The sequence below is a fragment of the Vicugna pacos genome, chromosome 11 (genome assembly GCF_048564905.1).
Source record: "Vicugna pacos chromosome 11, VicPac4, whole genome shotgun sequence".
NCBI classification, from domain to species: Eukaryota; Metazoa; Chordata; class Mammalia; order Artiodactyla; family Camelidae; genus Vicugna; species Vicugna pacos.
In genome coordinates, this window is record NC_132997.1 from 72,928,900 (window position 1) to 72,954,338 (window position 25,439).

The following is a 25,439-nucleotide window of genomic DNA, read 5'->3' on the forward strand; positions in this document are numbered from 1 at the left end:
GTTCTTAACCCCAGAGCTCACGAGTGTCTGCAAATCTTCCATGTGCCATATGTTTGCACACATGTGGCTTTTTCTAAGAATGAATCTACTTCCTTCCTTAGATTCTCCAAACAAGTCCACTACCAGAACAAGGTTACAGGCCATGATACAACACCATAAGCTCCTTGAAAGCAGCACAGTTCCCTGATACAGCCCCAGAGCCTGGCTCGGTGCCTGGCAGAGTAGACACCCAGTAAAATGACAAGCGAACCAACGGAGGCATCAACTGACAGTGGTAACTCACATCTACCAAGCTCTTAGGAGTGCCAGTGCTCAGTGCTAAGCTGTTTACAAGCAGGACCTAGGAGGCACTCCTGCCTTGGGCAGATAAAAAAAAGGGATCCATAGAGTAAATCATCAGTCCTAAGGTCTCAGCATTAGTAAGTGCGAGAACCAGGATTCTGGCTACAGAAAGCCAGAAGGAAATGGCCAAACATTCCCATTCCTAGCTTTCCCCATCACCCAGGCCAGCCTGTTCGTTTCCTCCCCACCCAGCGCTGTCCCAATCCTGCACACTTTATCAGGGCGTGAGCTTGGATATCTGATTATATTTGCAGCCACTCTCCACCATCGTCGGCTTGAGGTGGAGGAAACTTGCCGCTCTAATGTGGTCAATGCAAAGGGGAGCATCAGAATCACCGGGGAGCTGGTCAGAAATGCAGCTTCTCACCTATATCCCTGAACCTGAGTCTCTGGGGCTGTGGCCTGGGAATCAGGTTTTGACCAGAAGACTCTGGTGCCTGATCGAGTCCAGGAAGCAGTGCTCTCCCGCCCTCTTCCAGGCACGGCTGGTCTGGAAGCTCTCACACCTAGGCCCACCATCCCAGGTCCACCACTGGCATTTGGGCTTGTCACCCAAAAATGAGAGAACGTGCCCACCTTTCTGAGCCTCGGACCTGCACTTGAAGAGACAGAAGCAATAGGAAGGTGGGGCCTTCACTGGGGCTGGCCAGGAGCACTCCATCCAAAGCAGAGCTCCTTGTTCTTCTCATTCAGAACAGCCTGTTCTTACCCAGCAAGGCACCTGTCACAGTCCCACGGGACACATTTTCTAGTCTGTGCCACTGGTCTGCCCCCACCAGCCTGCAAGCTCCGGGGAGGCAGGAACCACACCCATTTTCATCATCCTTGCAGCCCAGGAATAAGTAGAGCTCCCAGCACATCAGAGGAGCTCACAAGACTTCCCACTGACCAAACACATCAGGTGGGGACCAGAAGATGGCTTTAGCAGGAACAGGTGTTCATGTGTAAATAAATACTTCTCACCTACCTGAAAGGCTACTGAGTCGCTTCTGCTGTTCTGTGATGAAAGAAAAAATACACAGTGTAAGTGAGGTTTCCACAGACGCAGTAGGACTAAGAAGTCCTGGCATAACTCACTAGGGTCCCCAAAGCTGTGTTCTTCCCGTCCTCTGGGCTTAGACACTAAAATATTACACAGTCCAGCTGAATACAGGGATATTAATGCGGCTTCATCATTCGGGTGCGGGGTCTCCTGTCCCTCTTCCCCTAGATTTGCACCAGGATTCAGGGAACTGTCACTGTTTTCTGGTTGTTTACATCTTGTCTTAGGATGATCTGATCACTGAAGCAGACCCTCAACTCCCCTGGTATTAAGGGAGCAGGACCTTATACAACCCCAGTCTCGGTATGTTTGGAGGGATATGTGATCATCACCATGGCAGCTATCACCTGAGAGCTTGCTAAATGCTAGACATTGTTTTAAGAGCTTTCTCATGTGTTAACACTTTCAATCTTTGCAGTAACCCTAGCAGGTAGGTCAGCACTAGCTGGGAGACCTCAGAGAGGGGGCAGAAACTACCCAAGATGACAGTGAAAATCAGAGCTGTGCCTAGAACCTGGGTTCCCCAGGTTTCTTTCCAGCTCTCACCACCAGGCCCCTGCTGCTCCTTGACACCGGAGGGCTATGTGTCTCCCACCATCCTGGACACTCTGGAAGAGGGGCGGCCAGCACCTCCTCCAGAGGGTTCTGTGTGTACGTGCTTTGGGATAAGCACAAAAACGACCTGTACCTTCCACAGCTGCTAAATATAAAGCAGCCACATCGATAAAAACAGAGCACTTGCCAGCCCATGGGTGCCGTCATCATGCTCCTTGGCGGCGTCCCCACCCTCCCTCCAGAACCAATGCGGGCAAGAAGTAAACAGAGCCACGGGGGCGCTCACAGCTGGCGGAAGCGGCCCTGTCCACGTCGGGCACGTGGGTGACGCTGGCACCGGCTGGACCACAGGAGCCCGGCAGAGCCCTAGGCTTGGCTCTGCCAGCAACTTGCCAAACAGCACTACCCAATCACATAATTTCTCAGCCTCAGTTTCCTTGTCTGTTAAGTCAAAGTGCTCAGTGGATCTGTCGTTCCCAAAGGCTATTCTCCAAGCCGGAGGCAAGGCCTTCCCCAGCAATCAAAGGCAAATATCTTCACCTGAAAAGACTACATTGTGTCCCACTTCTGAGGTGTGGAACAGCCTTTCTTTCATAGAGAGATGTGTGCAATGTAGGTCATAGCAGTTTTTCAGGAGTGTTATTCAGCAAAGTTAGAAATCAGCACCCCTAGGGTTGTCCCCAGATCATCTCACCCGACCATGAAGCTCCTGTTCTCCACAGACATGCCCTGCGAGGTTGCTGAAAAAATGCAGAACCTCTCCCCTAAGCCTCTCCGCCAAGCGCCTCCTGAATCTGGTTCCCAGGTTTCTATGCACATTAAAGACCCAGAATCTCCGAGCTAGAGCACCCATGCACCTTAAGTCCTGAGAGTTTTCTGATTCAAATCTTCTTCCCCCAAGGCTGATCACAAACCATCTGCCCTCAAACACATGTGGGACAGAAAGCTCTGGAGGGAGGGCTGGAGCTGTCAGAGCCAGGCTGGGGGCTGGGTGCCTCCGTCTGTCTGCAGTGTGTGTGTCGGGGGTGCTGGCTTGGGGAGACAGGGTTACTGTCACACTGTGCCCTGGGGCAGCCCAGGCAGGAACAAAAGGGAGTCTTTTTCAGGATGACTAAACTAGAATTCTAGAAGTGGAGTAGAGTTGTCTTTCCCTCAGGAGACTTTGCAATAGTTAAGAAATTGTTTTTACGGGTACTGTCTGTGAGGCAAAGCAGGGCTGCCGGGTTGGGTAAACTCCAAAGTGAAGCCAAAAACACTTGCCCCACAGCCCGCTGATGATCAGTGATCTGAGGCCGGGATCCTCGACTCTTCCTGCACGCGCCTCCCACCCCCACTCAGGAAGCAGGCGGTTTGCTCTTTATGGGAAGCTACCTTGTAATGCCAAAAAACTAATGTACTTTGAACCCTTTTCTGAAGGAAATGTGATTCAGGCTGCAGAATTCTGATGTATAAACCCAAGGGCAGGACTTGGACCAAAGAGAAAGGCAAAAACCAAAGACATTTGGGTAAATAAGAAGAACTCATCTGTTCAGGGAAGAAACAAAAAGGAGCTACGGGCATTTCTATGCCCTAAAAATGCCTCGCTAGGTGTCACCAGGAGCAGCTGGCAGTACACTTCTTGGCATTTCCCAAAAACCAAGTGGCCTTGGGACTAAATCCCATCTTTAGAAAAACTGCCTTTCCTTCTGGGAACTAACTTGCTTCTTTTTGAGTGGGTCTGGGTTTTTTTTTTTTAAAGATGAGTCATAAAGAAGTTCACAGAGAACCAAAACTTCACTTTGTCCTGCTTTATGGACACTTTCTGGGCAGAGAAAGCTGTTGCCAGTAAGGGGTACGGCACGGCTGCAAGGAGAAGGGGCTCTTACACAGATTAGTGTGGGGGGGGACCCTTTTATTTTTGAAGAATACAGACTGATGGGTGAAAATGAATGTGGGAGCCACACAAAATGGAAAAATAAAATTACTGAAATAACTAAGATTTGAGTGGGAAGACTAAGTGAGAAAAAGTTTCATTCATCTGCTTTTCAAGTTAGAGGCAGGAAATAGAAAACTCCATTTAATATGGAAAACAATTAAAAATAGACTCCAGTTCCAGTCTCATCCCAGTTAATACGGAGGGGAGGGGAGGGGAGGAGAGGGGAAGGAAACTGTGAAGCAGGCGAGCAGGGAGTCAAGAAAAGGAAGATCTGGTGCCGAGCTCTGAGCTCTGAAAAAAATAATTAAACTGCTACTGTTCTCTGGAATTAAGACTCAAGAACCCTTTCTACACTAGGAAACAGCCTGAAAATGTTACATGTCACACTGCAAAGGATTTTTCTGAGGTGTATTCCTCTCTGGAATTCCAAAAAGGAAAACTTGGACCTAGAACCACCTTCTGGAATTTTAAAGCAGAATGCTCAATATACACAATGATTACTTCAAAGCACTGTTTCCCCTAAGATGCCCCTTCAGAGAAAGGGAAGAACCAACCAGAAGCAGCCAGAGGAACTCTAGAAAACACACACAGAAACCCTCAGCCGAGCTGCCTGGGGCCGCGCAGCGTAAGGGGCAGAGAGCCACACCATCCCCAAGTCCCCAGAGGGAGCCCCTGAGCGAGGGCCCAGCGCAGCAACTCCTGGGGAGAATGAAGCTGTGAGTCACTGAGAAAAAGTTCAAAAGCTTCCGTTTGAGAGATACAAAACCACATTTTCTATTTTAGAACATTTCCCATCCACTAGGTTTTCTTCTTTTAAAATTTTTGGTACTCAAATTTTTGCTTTCTAGAGAATTCATGTCACAGAACTACAGGGTTTAGGACAGCACTTAAAAGAGGTATGACTGCACCTGGATCGTCCCAGCACAGCTCCAGCTAGAATCCTCATGACAGGAATTAAGGCACAGACTTTTCCCTTCCTGTCTTTCCTTTCTTTTTTGGAGCTCCCATCTGAGGAAAACTGAATCTTCAGGGACACACACACCACCTGTTCACTTGTTCAGAGACCTCACATCACCCCCGATCAGGGGCCTCTGTCTGTGGCTGTGATCCACTTTGTGGGCCGTGGCAGTGAGCAAACTGGGGCAGGTGGCCTCGGGGAAGAACGGGATTTATGAAAAATTCTGTGGATTGGCAGAATTCTCGCCCCAGATGTCACAGAACAGCTATGTGGGCTGCAGCGAGCTGGGGGTGGGGTGCCCCGCGCAGAACCCTTACCTCGGTTGTGCTGCAGGAGCACGATGGTGGGGTTGACGATTGTCGTGGAGGGGTAGGCAGATGGTGGCTTGCTCACTTGTGCAGAGGTTTGGGAATCAGTTCCAACGTGGGACAAAGAGACTTCATTTAGTGGGGGACTTGAGTCCTGAAAAGAAAACACACACGGTCACTTACTGTAACTACAGGAAACCTGGAGGTGATGCTCTTTAAAAAGAAGAGATTTAAAGCTTTATGAGGACTTCAATTATAAAAAGAAATGTAACGAGTGAGACATACTAATTCCAGTTAGAAGTTTAATCTGCAATGTCTATTTTCTTTGTTGGTATTAGTAAGGGGAGAGAAGGAAGGTGAACTGTTACTCGGTCTCAGCAACGTCATTCATTATTTTCACCTGGTCATAGCTGTGGATCAATCCAGTTACTGAAAAAGCAAATTCAAATCAAAGTAGCATAACATGCAAAACTCATGCAATTCTCAGTGCAATCTGAGGATGAGAGCTGGTTTAATTGCGGGGAAAATCAGGAAAAGTTTAGTACACTTGTTTAAAGAAACATGAGACAATGTGAAGACATGAAGCCTTCGATGTAAGAACAGAAAAGAGCCGAGCATTGGAACTCTTGGAAAGTTACTTATAGTATCTACATCACTGAACTTACTAGCAACTTGCTTCTGAGATTTGGGTATTATCCTGTCCCACTGTGACATTTTTTTCACTCCAATATTGAGTGACAAAGATCTCTGAAGTCAAAGTCCTAACTTCAAAATCCTGAGGCCTCTGCCAGAAATACCAATAAAATTACTACTATACTAACATTATAATCTGCATGATGAGAATAATGCCAGCCTTTTAAAGTCATGAAGACCTCAAAATGTAGCAAGGATATGCAGACAGCTTCCTCTATCATACCTATAAATTTTGTAAAGCTTCTATTTTGGAATTTACCCTAAAGCCAGAATGTCATTCTTAAAAGGTTCGAAAAACAAGACAGAATTACCTTCCAGATAAGAGTAGAGCTCAAAGCAGTCAGTATGCCCAGCAGAGATCAGCCGCCCCGGCCCTGCACGTACCTGCAGGACAAGGGCCACGCCCCCCACCCGCCTCTTCCCCCTGCATCTAGCACAATGCCACATGAGTGACAGGAGCCGTCAACCAGCAAAGGTGTTTCTGAACAATTTCTGCGGCAAGACAACACGTGCCCATCAAAAGAGAGGATGTGAGTGTCAGCACCCGGGACAGTGCCTGACACACAGTAGGGGCTTCCTTAAAAACACTGGTTTGGTCAGCCCACCTCTTCTGAAAGTGCCCTAATGTCACAGCTGTCAGTTACGAGTGGCAGCTCAGTTTAGTAAATGAAACCTTGTCCCAAGACTCCAGAGGCACAATATAATCTTGTATAAAAGTGTCTTATCTCTGTGTTTTTCCTTTTGTAAAGTGGAAAACAATATACACTTATCCTAATTTACCTTCAAAGTGATGTAATAAAGACAAATGACATAACAATGAAAACTGCCAAGATACACACAAAAATCAGGCAGACAGCTCTTTATAAACTCCTGGATGCAGCAGGTGAACACTAAGCATCTTACAAATTTTATTCCAGCATTTAAGTCTTATTTCTGGAACATCACAAAAATGGCTATTGACTAAAAGAATCGGGATCAATGAACACGAATTTCCTTCCCTCTTACTCTCCAGTCATTGCAGGTGAAGCAGATACCAACTGGTGGCTTGGCCGCCACCCACAGGGGCTCCTGCTCTTGACAACTGTCACTCAAGCAGTTTCCTTTTTCACCTCTTACTCTGTATCCAGGGCCAAACCAGAAGTTATGGGGCCAAATGAAGTCCCTCCTGAGAAGTCTGTACCAGGCTGACCAGGCAGGTTTGAGACATTGAGGACACTGTCCCAAATGATCCGTCTGGGCACACCTGCAACAAACTCAACATGAAAATCTAGATCCCCATAAATGACCAAGTGTGGGTACACGAGAACACTGCTCATGATGGTGCACTAAAAACAAGACTTGCTTTACACGCTGCTCTAGAGAAACATTCTGTGCCTGAACTCTTCAAAACAAGAGTGGTATCTAAAGTCACATATGAGTTGAGCTGAGGTGAGAAGAGGGTATCAGTGAACCACCTAGCAATTTTCTTCAACAGAGCTGAGTTGCAAAAAGCTCTAAACTAGGATATTTAAGCCCCTGGCCACATCTGGCCAGGTCCTCACCTAACTGCGTCATGCTATATCTATGATTTGAGAAGAGGATGTAGCCTTTCTCTAGCCTGGTGGCCTGGGAGTAATTTCTCTTACAAGTCAAAAAAAAAAAGTTTCCTTCCTGCTTTCTGCATGACGGGCTTCAGTTTAATGAGCCCTCTGAGCCAGTTTTGTAAGTATATCTCTTTGCGTGGAGGGATGTCAATGAACGTTTAGTTCCATCAGCCAATTGCAAGACCCGCTAAGTCACTACATCTCAAAATGTGGCCCACAGATTCTCAGCATCAGAGTCTCCCAGAATGCCTGTTACCCAGTTTCAGTCCCTAGGCCCCTCCTCACACCCACTCAACCAGAAACTCTAGCAGTACAACCTCAGACAATCCCATGCACACTAATCTTGAGCAGTAATTCACTACTGAGATAAATCCTCTGTTCGCGCTTGTGCCCACAGAATCTAGCAGAATACCTGGAATATGGGAGGTACTCATGACTGATTGCTAATTAGCCAGTTACTCATATTTGAAGGACTCTGGCCTGTTTGTAGGGCAAGTCCCTGGCACCACAGCTCACGTTTACTGGGCACTCTCTGTTCCGAGCACCGGAATAGGAACTTTTATGTGCTCAGCCCTGCTGCACCCCACAGCCCTGACAGATTCAGGCAGCTCCACTTTACAACTCACACTGAGCTGCTTTCACTCTCAATTCCCAGGGCTCCCGAGGGGACAACAGACCGAGTCCTTTGACTTAGCCTTTCCTCTAAAGCTCCTGGGCTTTCTCACTATGCTGGGGACTTGCCCCTTACAGGACAGGACATCAAGCATCAAGATGCTCCAACTTCCCACGACCACGACCACTGGGGTGCTGTTTTGCCACAAAGGCTCCTGGCAGCCACTACGCAGGGGCCCCAGCAACTTTTCTGCCTTTGGAGGCAACAGTGCTAACACTTGTACCAAACTTTTATAACCATTCACTCAATTAAGCTTTCTTTCTGTTTAAAACCCAGTCCTTGCCATTGCTGTATATAAAAGAGTTCGCTTACTTGCAAGATCAACAAGAGTGAATCTTTTCCTCCCTAGAATCTCCCTGCTCCCTGGTGGAGAAGCGGTTAGCACCATGCCTGCTGGTGACTTTTCCAGGCAATTCTCCAGCCTTCCTCAGCTCTCCACATTACATCTGCCTGGTCTACGAAGGGGCAGCTAGCCAAAGGAAAGGCCACGGAGGCGGTCTGCTCTGCAGGAAGACGTGCATTTGGAACAGGACAGAGAGGAAGAGGGTCTTGAGAGGCGGGTGAACAGCCACAAGAGGCCCACGGAATGCACAGGGCAGGCATGCTCTAGTGAAAGCAAACACGGTTCTGGTCATCACACAAGCACAGGGCAGCCTACATCTCTCTCAGAACTCAGTATTTCAGCGAGAAAGGGCCTTTTGGTTTTGCTGTTGTTGTGGTGGTGGTTTTACTGCCGGGAGCAGACAGTCAGGAAAGCTGTGAGGGAGGGGATCCAGCAAGCTTACGGTACTTGAAACAGCTCCCTTGAGGCCAGGCTCCGCGGCTCTGCGGAGGCCCTCGGGCGCCGGAGGGACCAGCGGAGGCGGTGGTGAGAAGGATGGTGGCGTCTGGCTCGCGGGAGGGAAGGAGCCAGGAGCACGGACTGGCTGGCTGTGGTGGGACCACCTCTGCAGGTGAGGGGGAATGAAATCATCTAGAGTCGGCAAGGCCAGAGGTGAGCCGGCGGGGGTGGTCGCCGGGACTGGGGGGCCGGGCGGCCCCAGAGATGCCGGGGGTCTGTCAGTGCCTTCGTGACCTCTGTCAGTGTTAACCAGGTAGAGAGGGACAACTATGACCTCGGGCTGGGCTGGGCTGGAGGACGTGGCATCCTGTAGGAAATAAGGGGGTCGTTATGTAAAGGGGTACGGCAGGGAAGAAGGAATTCCACATTTAAAGTCGAGAGTGGACATGCAATGGTGTACTCTGAGAAACATTTAATCGGTGCTCTGTCCTCAGAGTACATGAGACAATCAGTGCTAGCCAGCTGGCCTCCTGACACTCTATGACACAGAGAGAACCCCATCCAAGTTTACTTTCCATCCATCTATTTTTGAATCCTTTTAACACTTTAGAGAGAGAGAAAGAGAGAACAGAACAGGCAGGCAGGCTGTGTTTAACCCCCAAACCACTTGCAGAGCCTGAAAGCCTGGGAGTAAATACAATTCCTCTGGCACCTTGTTATAAGACAGACATAACACAGAACATCTCACCGTACTATTAGTCTACGGATTCCGCGCTCCAGCGTACTTACGTATTTACAGAAAAGAGAGGGGGCAGACGGAGAGGACTGTGCTGAGATGTTTAGAGAGAATTCAGGACCCAAGCTGCAGCAGTATTAACGAGGAAGGGAGGGTGGGGCGGCCCAGAAAACAAACGAGCTGCTCGCATGAGTTTCGAAAGAGACGGTGTAGAAGACACACAAACATTCCTAGTTCCTTGCCTTGGCTGGACACCACGGCTGCAAAAGGTAAGGCTCTTTTCTCTTCCGGTTTTCGGGATCAGAGGTAACCTGGGGGCCTAGCACAGGTGGTCTCACTGCATCTGGGAACGGAGACTGAGTCCCCAGGGAAGGACTCCTGCCACGGTTAACGGCATCTTTACGGATGTCAAAGAATAGCTTGGGAGGGTCAGGAGGAGGAGCAGAGGGTGGCCTTCCTGTGCCGGCGGTGTGGGAGACAAGGCTGGGCGCCGGTGCTCGAGTGCCTGCAGCTTCCCAGGGAGTGCCTTTGGCTGGGTCACGTGCAACAAGGGAGAGGCTTTCCGATGCCACCCGGCGAATGTTGTGCGATAAACAAGGTACATATAAGCTGCTGACCTTTTTATTCCCAACTGCCTCATGACGTGGGTTAGAGCTCACATTCTCTCTCTCAACTGTCCTGGCGGCTGCATAGCGCTGCTGGGGTTGGGCCGAAGCGCCGGGGAACGTGGAACCCGGAAGCGGGGGCCTGGGATGTGGCACACCTTTGGGGGCTGATCTGGCTGCCAAGGCGACAGGGACCAGCTGGGGTCGTGAGGGGCTCTGCTGGCTGAGGGTGCTGGGCGGGATGTAAGGCTTGGGTGAGCTCAGGTAGAGGGAGTCCTTGTAGGGGCTGTGGGTGCTGGGGGACTGCCATGCAAAGCGGTCCTCCATAGGGTGAGGAGGACGACGTGGGGGAGAGAGGACCTTTGGTATTATTTTAAAGACACGATAAAAAGAAAGAGGAGGGGAAATGGAAAGAAGGACGACCATTAGAAACAGCAGCACAACACGATCTGAAGTAAAAAACAAGTCTTGATATGTTTTCAAGCAAATCCTCAGCTTGTAGCTCATATATTTCTCCTCTGGGTAAAGCCAAGGGCTGAATTATACTCACCTGGAAAGGCAGGCTTCACTCTCCTTTGCATCCCAGGGAGCCTGAGTGCTTAGCCAGGTGCTAAGCCAATTGGACACCAGTCTGGGGTTGACCCCCACCCTCAGAGACCCCTGACTGAAGGAGGGGACCCAGGGGCCCAGAGCCAGTGGAGGGAGTCTCTGAGACCCCAATCTTCTCCCATCACCTTTCCTCAAAGCTTTTCCTCTTTATGCCTTTAGCTTTAAAAGTTTAAGTTCACTGAAACTCCTGAGTGTGCATCCTTCTTTTCCCTTAGGAAACGAGGAACTGGAAGGATCATCCTTATTGCATTCACAGGAAACAGAAGCCTCAACTGAATCACTACGAGTCAGCAGTCAGTTCCACAAGCATAACAAATTAAAGCTCACCAAGAAGAGAACACTAAGAACTTAGAAGCCACATGTGCTCTTTTCTTGAAGGAAACAATTTCATGGAACTCATTATTAGAAGGAAGACAAGCATGAGATTAAAAGCACGTAGTCTCCCATTTTTGATGCACCCAGAACACAGGGAGCAGGCAATGAGGAATTTGGCCGGCTGGATTGTACTGTGCCTGGCTTACCAAATTCCAGCCTGTTCCCCATTCCCAGCCAGCCCACCAGGCACAGGCAATCCTAGGAGAGGGTGGTCAGCCTCAGGCTCCCGGGTTAAGCCCAAAGCTCTAGTTCCAGGCTCAGAGCTACAAAACTGTAGTTCTCTTCTCATTCCCTCTCCCTCAACACAGCCCCAAGCTTCTCCTTGGGTTTCAGTGGGGCCAAAGGTCAGGAAATGGGGTGACTCTACAGATGATCTCATTTTAAGGACAGCCATCTGTCACCTACGGCTCAACTGGGGATGAGACCGTAAGGAAAGTTTATTTTCCTGATGTTATGAACTGGATGTGTATCCCCCAAAATTCATAAGTGGAATCCCTAATCCCAAGTGATGGCACCTGGACGTGGGGCCTGTGGGTGGTGATTAGAGTTAGACGAGGTTACGAGGGTGAGGCTCCAGGAGGGGATTAGCATCCTTGTAAAAGGAGGAAGAGAGACCAGAATGCTCTCTTTCCACCAGGTGAGGACACAGTGAGAAGGTGGCTGCCTACACACCAGGAAGAGAGCCCTACCTAGGAACCCAACAGGCTGGCGCCTTGATCTTGGACTTCGCAGCCTCCAGAACTGTGAGAAATAAATGTCTGTCAGTTAAGCCACCTGTCTTTGATATTTTGTTACAGCAGCCTAAGCCGAGAAGCCTAGATTCTCCTCACTGCTGTAAAGATAGCTCACTACAAGGAGGAAACCAGCAGCTTCCACTGAGTTGCACAGGTAAAGTCTATTAGAGTCTGGCTGATAAGTGGTAAATGGATTGTGACCCAAAACTGGGAAGGTGCAAGGGTGTGGGTCTACTTTGGGGTTGTTTTGCATTTTACTTTTATTTTTCTGTGGCGTGCAGAGACAGCAAGAGGAAGAGACATTAGCAAAGGTGAATACGTGAGAATAAAGTATGAGTCTGGACTAGAATATCAACCCAGAGACAGTAAATACCTTGTCCCTTGGCAAACTCAGTTTCCAAGTTACACGAAATGTGTTTTCAGCAGTCAGGAGCAAGGCCTTGCAGACGTGCTCTCTTGGTTTCAGTGAACTTAGGCTGAAGGTTGGAGTGTGTTCACAGACTAAAACGCTGCCCTCTAGAAACAAAACACTTGAACTAGGACGCACCAAAGGGACTGCGGGTAAGCTGATAATGGTTGTCAGGGAGGTAAATAAAAGGCAATTTTGAGTTAGGTTCAGATTTACTCTTCCTTTGAGCTCAAGCGCCCCCCATGTGGTTTGCTTCTCGTCCAAAGACAGAAATTGATTTTAATGAGTTTTTAACTTAATTTGGCTATGGCCATGTAAGGTGTCAGGGCTGCATTACATCAGGCCTGAGTCTTCCCAGGGCTCTGACCCTGGAGAGAGAACTTCCCCAGAGTGTTGATAACACACCCAGAGCCAAGGCCTTCCTGTCCTGGGGCTTCTTTTAGCCCTAAAGAAGGAGGAGGGTAGGCACAGTCCCTTTACATGGCAGGAACTCCTTTCTGTTTTATTGTAAATATTGTGGGGACCCCACAGGCAGCTGGCATTTCTCCCCAGGTGGGTACTAATGAAATTCCATTTATCTTTTTAGAAGGTAGGGCAGTGAACAAGTGGGGCTGCTTGAAGAATCTGATATGTTCCTAGTGTGGGCAGTTTCAGAAAGTACCAGCTCCTGCCTCCCTGTGGGACCACCACGAGGATGCTGTCAGAGAGGGAAGCCCTGGTCCCTGTCACTGGAGGTGAGAGAGAAGGGCAATGGGAGAATGGATTCCCTGCTGGCCCGTGAGTCTCCTGGACTCCAACTCAGTCCTTGTGAGGAGATGGTGGGCCCGCAGGGGTCTGCGAGCTGTCCTCATCTGAAACCAAGCCAGAGCAGTCACCAGCCCAGCCCTCCGTGGCCTTGTCTGAGCCAGGGTATACTTACAGCCCCGGCAATGGCGACAAGGACAAGAAGTCACTTTTGCATTCAGAAAACACATCCCAGAGGTAATGCGTAACTAAAGCTTCTCAACGGTTGGATGGCCGGTTTTACACTGAATATTCAGAATCAAATCTCTACATCAGCAATTTACCAGGCGTCCTTTAAGACATTCCAGTAAAAAGAAGATTCTCCAATAGTGACAGAGAAGAAAACACACCCACCATCCGTAGGCGGTATTACAAGATGATCATTCTAATTGGGAAGCTCACCCTTACAAACTCCTGGAGGGCACCACTTCACATGGGGACCTGAACGCAACAAACACTCAGGAAAGTTACCATAAGTAAATGTATTTAAAGGGGGTTTTTACTTACTTCATATGCTGTTAAAATTCTCTATTAGAGAAGCTACTTCAGAGGCCACAAGGAATTAGTGGGTTACCCTTTGGGCCAGGTCCCTGACAGTGGAAAAGGATGTCCTTCTGCATCTGCCTTGAATTAATCAGCATTATTTCCTAACAAGGATAGAGAGCCAATTGGATCCATTATTGAGAGCACTGAGGAGGACGTGTGTCTGCCATTGGCAGATGCTGGGAAAGGTCTTATAAATGGAAAAACTACGGCACGTCATTTACTAGGACACTGACAGCCCACGTCCCCGAGTCTAACAAGGACTTCAGGAGGCCAGGCACCTTCACAGCTCCTGGTTCTGACCAGCGGCCCTGCGTGCACACGGCAGTGGCTAAGGGACGCAGGCCACGGCAGAGGTGGCAATGCTCCGTGGTCCTGCCTCAGCACACAAGGCAGACGATTCTGCAACCTCCTCTAAGCCTGGGGATACGGGGGTCTGCGGAGGGGAAGGAAGGCGTCACCTCTGACTCGGTTTCATTCCAGGGATCAGTGCAATTTTATGTTCTCAGGAGCAGAACCCGGAGGATCCTCGGAGAAGGAGGGTTGAGAACCAGGAAGGCCTGGGCTCCTTGTGAGTTCTGGGAGCATGTGCACAGGATGGAGGTGCAGGGAGGTGGCCTGCACAAGGCACACATTTCTGCCACATGTTTTGAGCAGCACTGCTCTTTTTAAAAGAAAAGACTGCTCTGTTCCATGGATGGTACTCCTCTACATAAAAACCCTCTTCACAGATCATCCGAATTAAAACGGGGTCTATTTCTTTTGTCAAAATGGCAAAGTAGCAACAGGGCGGGGAAGGAAGAAAGAGGAGGAAAACAACTCAGGGGAAAAACTGAAGCACAACTATTCCTGCTCCAAGTTGGACAACTTCGGGGATTTTCTTCCATAGGGCAGCGCTAGGCAGTGTAGACCCCGCCATACTGCCACTTTGACATTCATCTGCCTGCTTCCAGGCTGCCAGGTTAGGGTCTGGCCACAGCTACCTGATCTTAATCTGTAAGAATGGAGTTGCTGGAAGTCTTACAGCCCCAACTCCAGCAAATGAAAGGAACAAACACAAGAGCGCACTCCTCTTTTGAGTATTGGGCTCAGACCTTTTTCCGACTTGGCATTCCCTCTTACAGAACATTTCCACGTACGTTTCAAACCTACAAAATATTGGGCTTATATTTTGGATGCCCTGGTACAGAGCAACCTCATCCTATGTGCCTGCTTCCCTTGACCCCAGCTTCTCCCTCACTCTGGTCCTCCCAGGGCTCTTCCGGAGTCAGCCAAAAGTGCGCCTCAGAGCTTAGTCCAGCATCCAGCTGGGCGAGCAGGAAGTCACAAGGGCAAGCTAACAGACTCAAGAACAGCCCCCCGCCCACCCGTGGGCACATGCCTACCTGGGGCTTGTCGGAAGGAAGGCTGGGATGCACGCTTCTGTAGCCCTTGGCAGCAAGTGAAGAGGGCTGGGCGTTTCCATTGGCATCAGCATTGGAAGAAAGCCTCCACTCATCTGAGAGATAGGGGAGGAAAAAAAAAAGAACCCCCTCACTCACAGGAACACTCCCTGGTTCCCCCTCTAATTTAAGGGTTCTAGGTGGAAGGCAGGGACAGAAAGGATGCAAGACAAAGCATACCTGCTGAGGAATTCTCTGACTCCAGAACTACGCGTGATGCAGAAAGGATGAAAACAAGAAGAAAAGGGGAAAAAGAGAAATGGTTACATTTGCAGGAAACAAGCATGTGCTGCACAGAAAGGCGAAAATCCAGCACCCCATTGCCTGACACAAAATGCCCTCAGTCACGATGGCCTAATTACCATAGGAACCCACTCTAAACCGTGATGTGCTCACAGGCGCTGACCTTTGGAAACACAAGGCTCACATTCACAGTAATGAAGAAACAATTGTTCTTGACATTCTTATTTTACAGACAACGAGGCCACACAACTCCCCTGTCCAGTCCCGACTCACTAACTCGCATTCCCCTTCTTTAAGCCTGACGTGGGCTCAGAATGACCTCCCTCATTAGCAGGCTGGGCTAATTAACAGGCCTGGAGAGGGAGGTGTCGATAAGCACTTTTTCCACGGTCGCTGGTGCTGGGAGAACATGATTTAAGCCCGGAGGTATCTGCTGTGATAAGGGCTTTTTTTCTCCCTGTCTGCCTTTCTTCTTTCCATTAAATGAGCCACATGAACATTTCAAAATCTCGTCACCCTGGGTTTCCATCACACTCCAATGACCCCCTGTCTCCCTTCAGCCAGCTACCACCCTGCCCTCTGTCCCTCACCTGGCACATCTCAGAGACCCTAAGCCTCTCCTAAGTTGATCCACTCAGCACCACGAGGCAGGAGGGCACAGTGGTTACAAGCTCCGCTGGAAAGGCGGCTGGACCTCAATTCAAATCCTGGCTCCACCACCACCTATGGGCTGTGACCCTGGGCAAGTTATAAGCCTCAGTTTTCCCATCTGACAAATGGGGGTAATGATATGCCTGCTTCATACATGGTTTTTTTCATACATGTTGTCATAAGAATTAAATGATGTAATGCATGAGTAAGGCTTAGCACAGTTTCTAGCAGAGCTCAGTAAATGTCACTTATCATCACCTTCTGCATCATCTCTTGTCTCTGTTCTCCATCTTCCACATAGCCCAGGGGTCAGCAAACCTTTTCTATAAAGGGCCAGTTAGTAAATACTCTGGGCTTTGACGGCCATATGGTCTCAGCTGCAACTATTCAGCTCTGCTGTCGTAGCACAAAAGCAGCCGCAGACAATGCTGAGTGAGTGAGCGAGGCTGGGCTCCAAAAAATCCTTATTTATGGGAACTGAAATCTGAATTTCATGTAATTTTCACATGGCATACAATGTTCTTTGATTTTTCTTTCAGTTCTTATAAATATAAACCCAGATGCAAAAGAAAGCATCCTCGTGCTTTCTGTCTGATTGTGGCAGCCCAGATTGAAGGGGAGAGGAAAGGGAAGATTTGTTGCAACTCAGAAGTAACCTTGTGAACAGTAAATAATAGCCTGCTTTACTCCAAAGAGTTCGAGTTTACAAGGAAAGTATTAGCAAATTATTCCCTTCCCTCTACCCTTGCCTTCTGATTGATTCCACTTTTAAAAGCATAAGGTCAAGTCTAATTAAACACAAGCCAAAAAAATTTATAGATCTATGTATATAGATAAATAAATACATATACATTCACACACATACATATACATATACTCCATTCTTAGTTAACAGGCTGTGCAAAAGCAAGCATAGGCCAGATCTGGCCCAAGTGCCAGAGTTTGCCAGCCCCTCATCTAGTCAGCCCCTTAACTTCCTCCTCTCACCTCACCCCACAGAAAGAGGGGACTGCGACTCAGCTCCACGTCAGTGTGGGTCCCTCAGGGGTCAGAGATGGGCTTTCAGGATGTCTAGTTGAGATTGAGAAATGTTTACCGAACACCTAAGTGCCAGACGCTATGAGTCCCTTTTGCAGACTTTTAGTATTTATTTCAGTGTACACGACAAGTCCGTGAGGCAGGTAATCAGGCTACTTCATGGATGAAGAGACAGGTCAACTGACTTGCCCAAAGTCACACAGCCAGGAAGTGACAAAGCAGCCAGCACAGGTTTCCAGAATCAAGCGTAGCTCTCTGTCCACCACCCACAGCCACCCATCCCACCATCAGCCACAAAGCAGAGCCTACATTCCAGAGGTTGTGGAGGCCAAGGGGTGTCAGAGCAAAGGCCAGGCAGGGCAAAAGGTGATCTGCATCCATGAACAGTAGTCTAGCTGCATCAGAATCACTGGGGGTGCTTGTTAAAATACACACTGCCAGGCCCTACCCTCTGAGTTTTTGGCTCAGATGAGAGAGGCCTGAGAATTTGCATTTCTACCACGTCTCCAGGTTATATGAAGGCTGCTAGCTGGTTCAGCGCGCAAAGCACACTGATCATCACTGATATATTATGAATACTCAAAAGCATCTTCATTCTGGGAAACCATCCATTTCTGCAAATTTCTTCCCCCTCTAAAAGAAAGTTTTTATAACATGTTTCAATTGTATAGTCTTTTAGCAGGCTGCCTGTCACATTTCTGCCACTCCCTTATGGACAATTCCCAGATACTTATCTTCTCTTCCCAACTACATAGCTGGGAAATTTACAGGACTTGAGTTTTACATTAGTGCAACATACTGGCTTATGTGACCAAGGGCAAGTTGTTAGTCACCCTAGACTTCACTCTCCTCATCTGTGAAAGAGAATCCTTGCCCTATGCACACCTCACAGGGCTGCTGAACATACCGGAGGTCAGGTCTGCGACGTGTTCTAAAAGTGACCATTTTTAACACTCACTGGTGCCTGCTTCCAGATCCCTGGCCCTGAGACTTCCTCACACCCACAGGCCTCAAACACTAGGTGACACAATGACAAGGGTTCTCCTTCCTCCCCTGTGTCCGTCACTCTTACTGTCTCATCTTCCTAAGTTATTCCCAGTCCAGCTTTGTCAAGTCATCCTATCAAAATTATTAGATTTACACACACTAAGTATCAATAGGTTCTGAGAGAGAGGCAAGCAATAAAGGATGTGAACTCTGCACATGGATGGGGGAGCACATTATTTTGCCCCCTCTCTGGTTCTCAGTTGGGTTGGTTCTATTCTGGTGACACCAGCAAATAGATATTTTGTGGAAAGTCGCAAGGAGTTTGTTCCTCCAAATCCCCAGGTACCATAGAGGGCCTGCCATCGTGGCATCGGACTGCCTAGTTTGAGTCCTAGCTTGTCACTGCACATCCTGCAGCAAGTGACTTAGCCCCACCTGTGAAGTGAGGTCATATCTATCCCCGGAGTCATGAGGACTGTGTGGAAGTACCTGGCATAAAGCATGTGCTTCAGTAAGGGCAGAATCCAAAGTGTAAAAAAAAAATTTCCCTAGACAAAGAAATCAGAGTGGTTAACTACTGCCATTTGATAAATTGCTTTAAGAGCATCTTGGAGATCAACCCACTTTTTCTTCTCATTCCAAGTCGTTAAAACTGTTCTCTTATCTTGTCCCACAAAAGGCAGTTCCCAGGACCTCTCTGAACATTCTTCTCTTCCTTATTTAAAAGCGCTGCGTTTCGGACATTTCATCATCATCCATCTGTTACCTAGTCTTCTGAACCCTCAAGGTTGGTAGCAGCCCAGGGCCACTTGTGTGTCTGAGCGCAGCAGGTGAAAGAAAGTTTACATAATCATTAATGATTGACTCTTAGGGAGAATGTCAAAGTGCTCCTTCAATAAAAGTTACCAAGGCAGAGGAGGGCCTTGGCAAGCTGGGTCCTGAATGGGTTCTGCAGCCCTGGAGAGACTGAGCCTTTCCATGGGAAACTTCATTTTGCCTTATCTTTCCTTCCATCTGTTCTTTATATACAATCTTTCCTGGCCTGCGGCCACAGCTTCCTCACGTTTCCCCTGATCTCATTCTGTGCAGAGTCCATGCCGGTCTGTTGGAAGGCTGTCTTGCTGATGCTTCGTGGGATCTTGGGATACTTTCCATTGAGTCAGATCTGTGTGTTCTGGTCGAGCATCCAAGAGTCAGAGGAGAAGTGTGGAAAGTGGGTCTGAGAGCGCTCTACGTCTTGTTTAATTTCTATCCATGCTGTGTGGTGAGGAATTTATCCTCACCCGCAAGGAAGTCTGGCCTTTGCTCTCTAGCTTCCGGGAGTTAATCCCTAAGCCACTGGAATGCCATCCTGAGAGGACCGTCTTTGTGCCACACCACTAATGTGATTGAGGGTGGGCGATCTGAGCTCAAGCTCCTAGTGGACTGGGGAGTGAGATGAGCCCTTTGGGCAGGAATAACAACTCATGTAATAGAGCCCCAGTAAAAACTCTGGACACAACAGCTTGGATGACCTTCCTGGTTGGCACCATCCTGGGCATGTGGTCACACAGCGATGCTGGGAGCTAACTCCCAGGAGAGGACCATGACAACCCCAGGCTTCTTCCCCGGACTCCACGTTGTGTACTTCTTCTTCTAGCTGATTTTAATCTGAATCCTCTCCTTGTAATAAGCTGTAACTAAGCATAACAGCTTTCAGTGAGTTCCTTGAGTCCTTCTCGCTGAGGGTGGTTTTGGGAACCCCTGGACCTTGCAGTTGGTGTCATAGTGAGGGTCTTCTCTTGTGGGGACTTTCGCCTCCAACTGCTTCTCATCTGGCCCTTTTTCTCACACATGAACTCATGAAAAAGACTCTTAGTTAATGGGAGTATGGAATGCCTGTTTTAATGCCAATTTTCTTATCTTTTTGCTTTTGCCATTTTTGGAGAGCAAACGTGAGGAAATGAGTTGACTGCAGGTCCAAGAATCTTTACATCCAAAACTAACTTTGCAGTCAAGAATCAGGCATGAAGGACTGGAGTCAACTGGCACCGAATTAACAATGTGTAAAGGTCAAACTGGGTTTTGGCTCGTGAGTCAAAACAGAGGGACTGATGGTCTCCGGGCCATACCAGGCAGGAAGCTTGGTGTCACGCCCACCCCCAGGTCAGGCTCCCTGTCTCCTCTTGAGTAAAAGCACCCTGACCTGGGACACAGGTGGAGTCACATCTGAACCGGCAGGGCCAATCCCCAGACCCGGCCAGGCTATGATATCAGGAAATAGGAATAAGAGACAGGGAATCAGCACTAAGACCGCCACACTTCTTTCCAGATGGTTCTAATCCAAAAACCAAGGGCTACATTCAGAGATCAGAAGGGTAGTCAGGGGCCAGAGTCAAGCTACCACTGGAGGGCGGGAGTCTGGAGGCTGGGTGTACACTGGGTGATTCCCAGAGCTCCGTTTCTCACTCCACCTCAGGGAGAATCTCCACCCTCCCAGTGTTCACTTGGATGCAGATGGCTCCCAGATCCACACCCTGGACTCCAAACCTCCAAATGCCTATTAGACACTTCCTTCTAGAAGACCTTATCTTGTCAAGAAACTCAACACATCAAGAAACGGAATTCAACATATTTTTCAACTCCCTTCGTAAATCCCTCATCTCCATGAGTGCCACATTTGTTCTCCTGGTCAACCGGGGAAGGCGCCTCCTGGTCAACACAGTCATACCTCTCTGTGTCCGGAACACTGCACCGGCCCTGCCATTTCACCCTTCCAGACGCATTTCTCACCTGCCCCTCTCCTCTCCATTCTCACTGCCCCCACACTTATAGCCTCTAACAGAAATTACTGCAAATCCTTAACTGGCCTCCTGCTCTGCAGTAACTAGAATGGTTACCATTAAAGAGCTCCTTCTGCATGCCCGACTGTGCTAAATCCTGATGTGAAAGAGTCTACTGAATCCCAACGACTCTACTGAGATCATCTCCATCTGACAGATGGGGAAACTGGAGCTCTCCAAGGCTGAGTAATCTGCCCACATCATAAAGATAGTAAGTGGCAGAGCTGAGCCTTGATGGAGGACTGTGTGACTCAAGAACCAGACAACCTCTCACAGGATGAGGGAGCTGAAGAAAGGACCGGAAATAGGGGACACCTCTGAAATGTGGGTGTTAGGGGGCCACATAAGGAAAGAAATCAGGACACAGGTGCTGGGCAGGACACAGGTGCTGGGCAGTCCAGGCAAATGATTAGCAACTTGGAGACCTGCAGGGATGGAAGAAGGTGGTAAAGCCAGGAAGCAAGGCAGAGAGGAGGGAGACTGAGCAGCTGGGGACAGGCGCTGGCTCTGGTGATACAGGAGGGAGCTGGACGCTACTGGACATGAACTGTCTGTGAAGACACTGGTGACAGGAGGCATGCCCAATCTTTGACAAGAGCCAAGTGGCGTTCCCTGCCTCACACCTGGGCTCTTGGTCAAGGTTGGCATGGCTGCTTGTAAATACATTAAAAACTGTTTTCATGAGGCTGGTCAAGGCCCCAGGACAAGACTTGAGAGTGATGGGGGCCAGCAGGCTGTTATGTTGGGCCAGAGGCTCAGATTGAGGAAGTAGGCTGGGATGAGAGGAGGGCTGGGGAGACACATGGACCCGCCATAGTTAAAAGCCAGCAGGATGCGACCAGGAGGGTAAGACCCCCAGTCCTGAATGTCTCACCTCTGGAGTCGCTTCCTCTCTAAACCTCACCTCCATGGTTAACTCATTCCAGCTGTACGCTTAATTGGTGTGTTCTTTTTCCCTCTACTCAAACCCTGCTTGTTCCTTCCACCCAAACTGCCCTAATGTACAATCCTGAATCTGTCCCCAGTGAACAGGATTCTGTTTGTGTTCAGTTCATTCCCAAACTTGTATGCCAAGTTCACAGAGCATTTTGGAACTAGAAAGGCTTGGAAACCATCTCGCCCAAGTCCCTCATACTTCATATGTGCTTCAAAGGTGGGACATATCCACGTCAGAAAGCATGGCAGCGGACTAGGGGCCCACACCTGACCTGCCTGCTGGACAAACTGCCTTCTGCTCTCAAGGAATACACTCAGAATTTTTCTCCCTCTTCCTCCACCCTCATCACAATTCCCAGTGACTCCCAGTGATGCCTGGCACCTAGATGATGCAGAATGAATGTCTGCTGATGTGGACTCAATGGTCTCATTTACCAGGGGGAAACTAGTCTACAAAGATTAATTTACTGTAAGGTATGAATAACTGATAGCTACCCTCTGATTCATCAGAGTATGCATTTTAAAACAAGATCTTTTTTTATCTAAATTAGCTACTATAAATTTATAAGATACAGAAATATTTGGAGATTAGAGAGAGCTTCCTAAAGTGCTCAAATCACTGCACACTGCTGGAGTGCAAGCCTACAGACGGCAAGGCAAAGAACAACGCTGGGGTCCTATGGTAGTGCCTCACTGTAACCACCAGGGGGAGCTCAAGGCTCCCTCTCCTCCATTCACCACTCCCATTCAACAGTTAAGAAGGGCCAGATGGTTGATCGGTTGATAGGTCATTTTTCTGGGCCATCAGGCTGTTGGTTATTATTTTATTTTATTTATTTTATTTATTTTATTTTATTTTATTTTATTTTATTTATTTTATTATTTTATTTTATTTTATTTTATTTTATTTTATTTTAATTTTATTTATTTTTCGTTTCAGTCTTTCTCTTTAAAGTATCCCTTAGAATTCTCTCTTCCCCAGAGGTCCTCCAGCTTGGGAGCTGCATCTTCTCAGTTAGGCCCGGAGAGGCTGGATTAGGCTAATCTTAAGAAGAAATTACTTGATCTCCACTCCTTGGCCCCACCTTTCCTGGAGATGAGAGTGTAGTGGGGCAGGAGTCAGGTGTGGGCTCAGGAGTAGAGCCAAGCAGCTCCTTTGAACCTGGAGTGCTGGAGGCCACCCATGCCTTCCCTGAGCCTAGGGGAAAAGGAGCCCTCCACAGGGACCGATGTTACCAGAACAGGGCTGGTGTTCAACCCAAGCCTGGCCTCGTTCCTAGACACCTGCCTTGGTACCTGTTATAGGTGGCTGGGACAGAAAGAAAGTGTCCAGGATGCTGGGCCCTGACCATCTGCATCCTCCATAATTCAGTCTTACCACAACACCCCCTCCTCCACTGTACCAAAGGGGTTTTCCCGCTTGCTTTCCGCTCTGGTCCCATGGGATTGGCCATCACTGCAATTCTTTTTCTCTCTTCATTTCCTTCTTTCAAGACGGGAGGAAACTCCCATCCCCTACAGCAGTAGCTTTCAAACGTGCTCCTTGGGAACTTGTCAGAAACACAAAATCTCGGACCCCACCTCTGACGTACAGGTGGGAATCACAAATTCTAAAACTCCAGGCTGGGGCCGGGGAACCTGTCCTTTTATTCCAGGTGATTCTGATGCAGCTGAAGCATGAGAACCACTGCCCTACAGGGTGGGAAGGGGCTGCCCCACCCCATGCTGACTGTGCCTATGAAACCTCGAAGTCTACTCTTCTCAAGTCCCAGAACTCTTGGGCTATGGAAAGTCCTCTCCAGAAAGTCTGAAACAACTGCAGTCTTAACCTACTAACAGCAGCTAACGACTAACAGCTCATTCCACACCACCAGGGGTGGTGCAGGACACCTACATACTTCATCCTCATGATGATGCTATGAGGCAGGTACAATTATCAACCCCATTCTGCAGATGGGTTCACTAGGGTTGAGGGAGAGCAGTTATCTCATCCAAGGTTGCACAGCCACCAGGTAGCGGAGCAGGACATGAATCCATGAACCCAATCTATCAGGTTCCAAAGACCCAGGTCTCAACCTCAACACCATACTCTAGGCACTGCATGATGGACTGGGGTGGGGAGGTGAGCTTCTTTTGTCTCTGTTCCCTCCGTGTTGGCACTGGCCTTAGACATGCTCTCCTGATCCTGCTCCCTCAGCTGCTAGGTGGCCTCCCTGCTCTCCTGGGAGCCGAGGCCATTCGGCCACCTGCCCATCTCAGTCTCCCTGGGCTCTTTCCCCAGCCCCGCCTGGATGGTCACAGCCCAGCTCCCAGATGTAGGGATGGGCTCAGAGAAGCCTAACCTTGAGCCCATCTCACCACGCTGTCCCTGGGTGCCAAATCTCTGTCCTCCCGAATGCAGGCTGCAGAGTCACCGGCTTTTTAATGGGGGCTCTGCTCATATGTTCAGTAACATGCTAAAATAAAGTGGGCACTTATGTGCCTTTGCCTGAGGCAAGTGAGTACCTGTCAGTTTAGGGCACTGATCACCACCTGCTGCAGATGGACAAGGAAAGGATGGTCCCTGGGGCCCCTGGGAGAATCGGGAGGTGGCTGACGACCTCCCACCCTTCCCACGTGGTTCTGAGCCCCTCCGCCAGTCTCCGGGCAGCGCACCTGGTGTCCCCGCATGCTGTGGGGTTTCTCGAGGGCTCACAGGGCTTCCGCTCGGCATTTCCCTATAGGAGGACGAGGCCCGGAGAGTCACCGCTCCTTTCCCAGTGCAGATTTTTGTAGGATCCGTGTCTGAAAAGGAAAGACCCAGAAGAGAAGAGTGAATCCAAGGCTCTCGGGGGATTAAAGCAACAGCCAGCCAGCAACTTGTTACAGCTGGGGAATGAGGGGAACCTGGTCACAGACAGGCAAGGTCTTGTGGTCAATGACGGCTAATTTGTGGGCGGTGGAGAGGGACAAATCCCATTGGCGGATGTTTACTACCTGACATGAGGTTAGGAGAAAATGGAGGCAACAGTGAGTTCTGAGTCAATGTATGAGTGACAATGTCAGCTGTAAACGTTTCTAGATGGAAGCGGTTGATTCCTTGTATTAAATGAAGTTTTAGGTTGGTGAGCAGACTTCTGACCAATTAGTAAGGCATAGTTCAAGAAAGAACTTATGGAAGATTTCAAGCTCCCACACCATCCTTCTTATAAAGCAGCAAGTTGGCAATGCAGGGGACGAGGTGGTGGTTCTGCAGAGAATCACTGCCCCGTGCAGTTCTCCAACGGAAAAAGCAGAAGACAATCTTCTTGTATCAGCAAGTCAAGCTCCCTGAGGTGGTGAGACAGGGATGTGCTGCCTGGGGAGAAAGATCACGGGCGAACCATGGAGCCACATTCCAAACTTAATGGAGAAAATTCACACCAAAGAAAATGACCAGAAACTCAAAATTCTTCAACGAACAGAGTTTGCTGCACTTCCAGCTGAGCCTTCCCTGGGTCCTGACCTCTCCTACAGTTCACAGTGGCCTAATGACAGACCCAGGTCCTCTTTCAGAATTGCACTGAGAAGCGTTTCAAAATAGGCTTCGAAAGATCTGGATGTTCATCCTCCGGGAAAATCAGTAACAGGGAGGCAAGAAACCCACGCAGAGCACACAGTTCTAGGAGCCACACGTGCTGAATGCTGCTTTCTGTGC

At 48.9% G+C, this 25,439-nt stretch overlaps 1 protein-coding gene across 22 annotated transcripts in view; it reads right to left on the reverse strand.

Moving 5' to 3' along the window:
* SORBS1 (sorbin and SH3 domain containing 1) overlaps positions 1 to 25,439 on the reverse strand; it is a 208,518-nt gene that overhangs the window by 75,872 nt on the left and 107,207 nt on the right. For 8 of the 22 annotated variants that reach the window (XM_072971634.1, XM_072971629.1, XM_072971628.1 and 5 more), the window contains 5 exons: positions 24,419 to 24,547; positions 15,267 to 15,293; positions 15,030 to 15,142; positions 5,130 to 5,274; positions 1,310 to 1,339 (listed from right to left, as the gene is read on the reverse strand). In XM_072971634.1, coding sequence (XP_072827735.1) covers positions 1,310 to 1,339; positions 5,130 to 5,274; positions 15,030 to 15,142; positions 15,267 to 15,293; positions 24,419 to 24,547 — 444 coding nt within the window. Of the gene's footprint in view, positions 1 to 1,309; positions 1,340 to 5,129; positions 5,275 to 8,854; positions 9,218 to 15,029; positions 15,143 to 15,266; positions 15,294 to 24,418; positions 24,548 to 25,439 lie in introns of all 22 variants that reach the window. The other 14 variants (XM_072971619.1, XM_072971627.1, XM_072971625.1 and 11 more) reach the window with 4 other exon arrangements.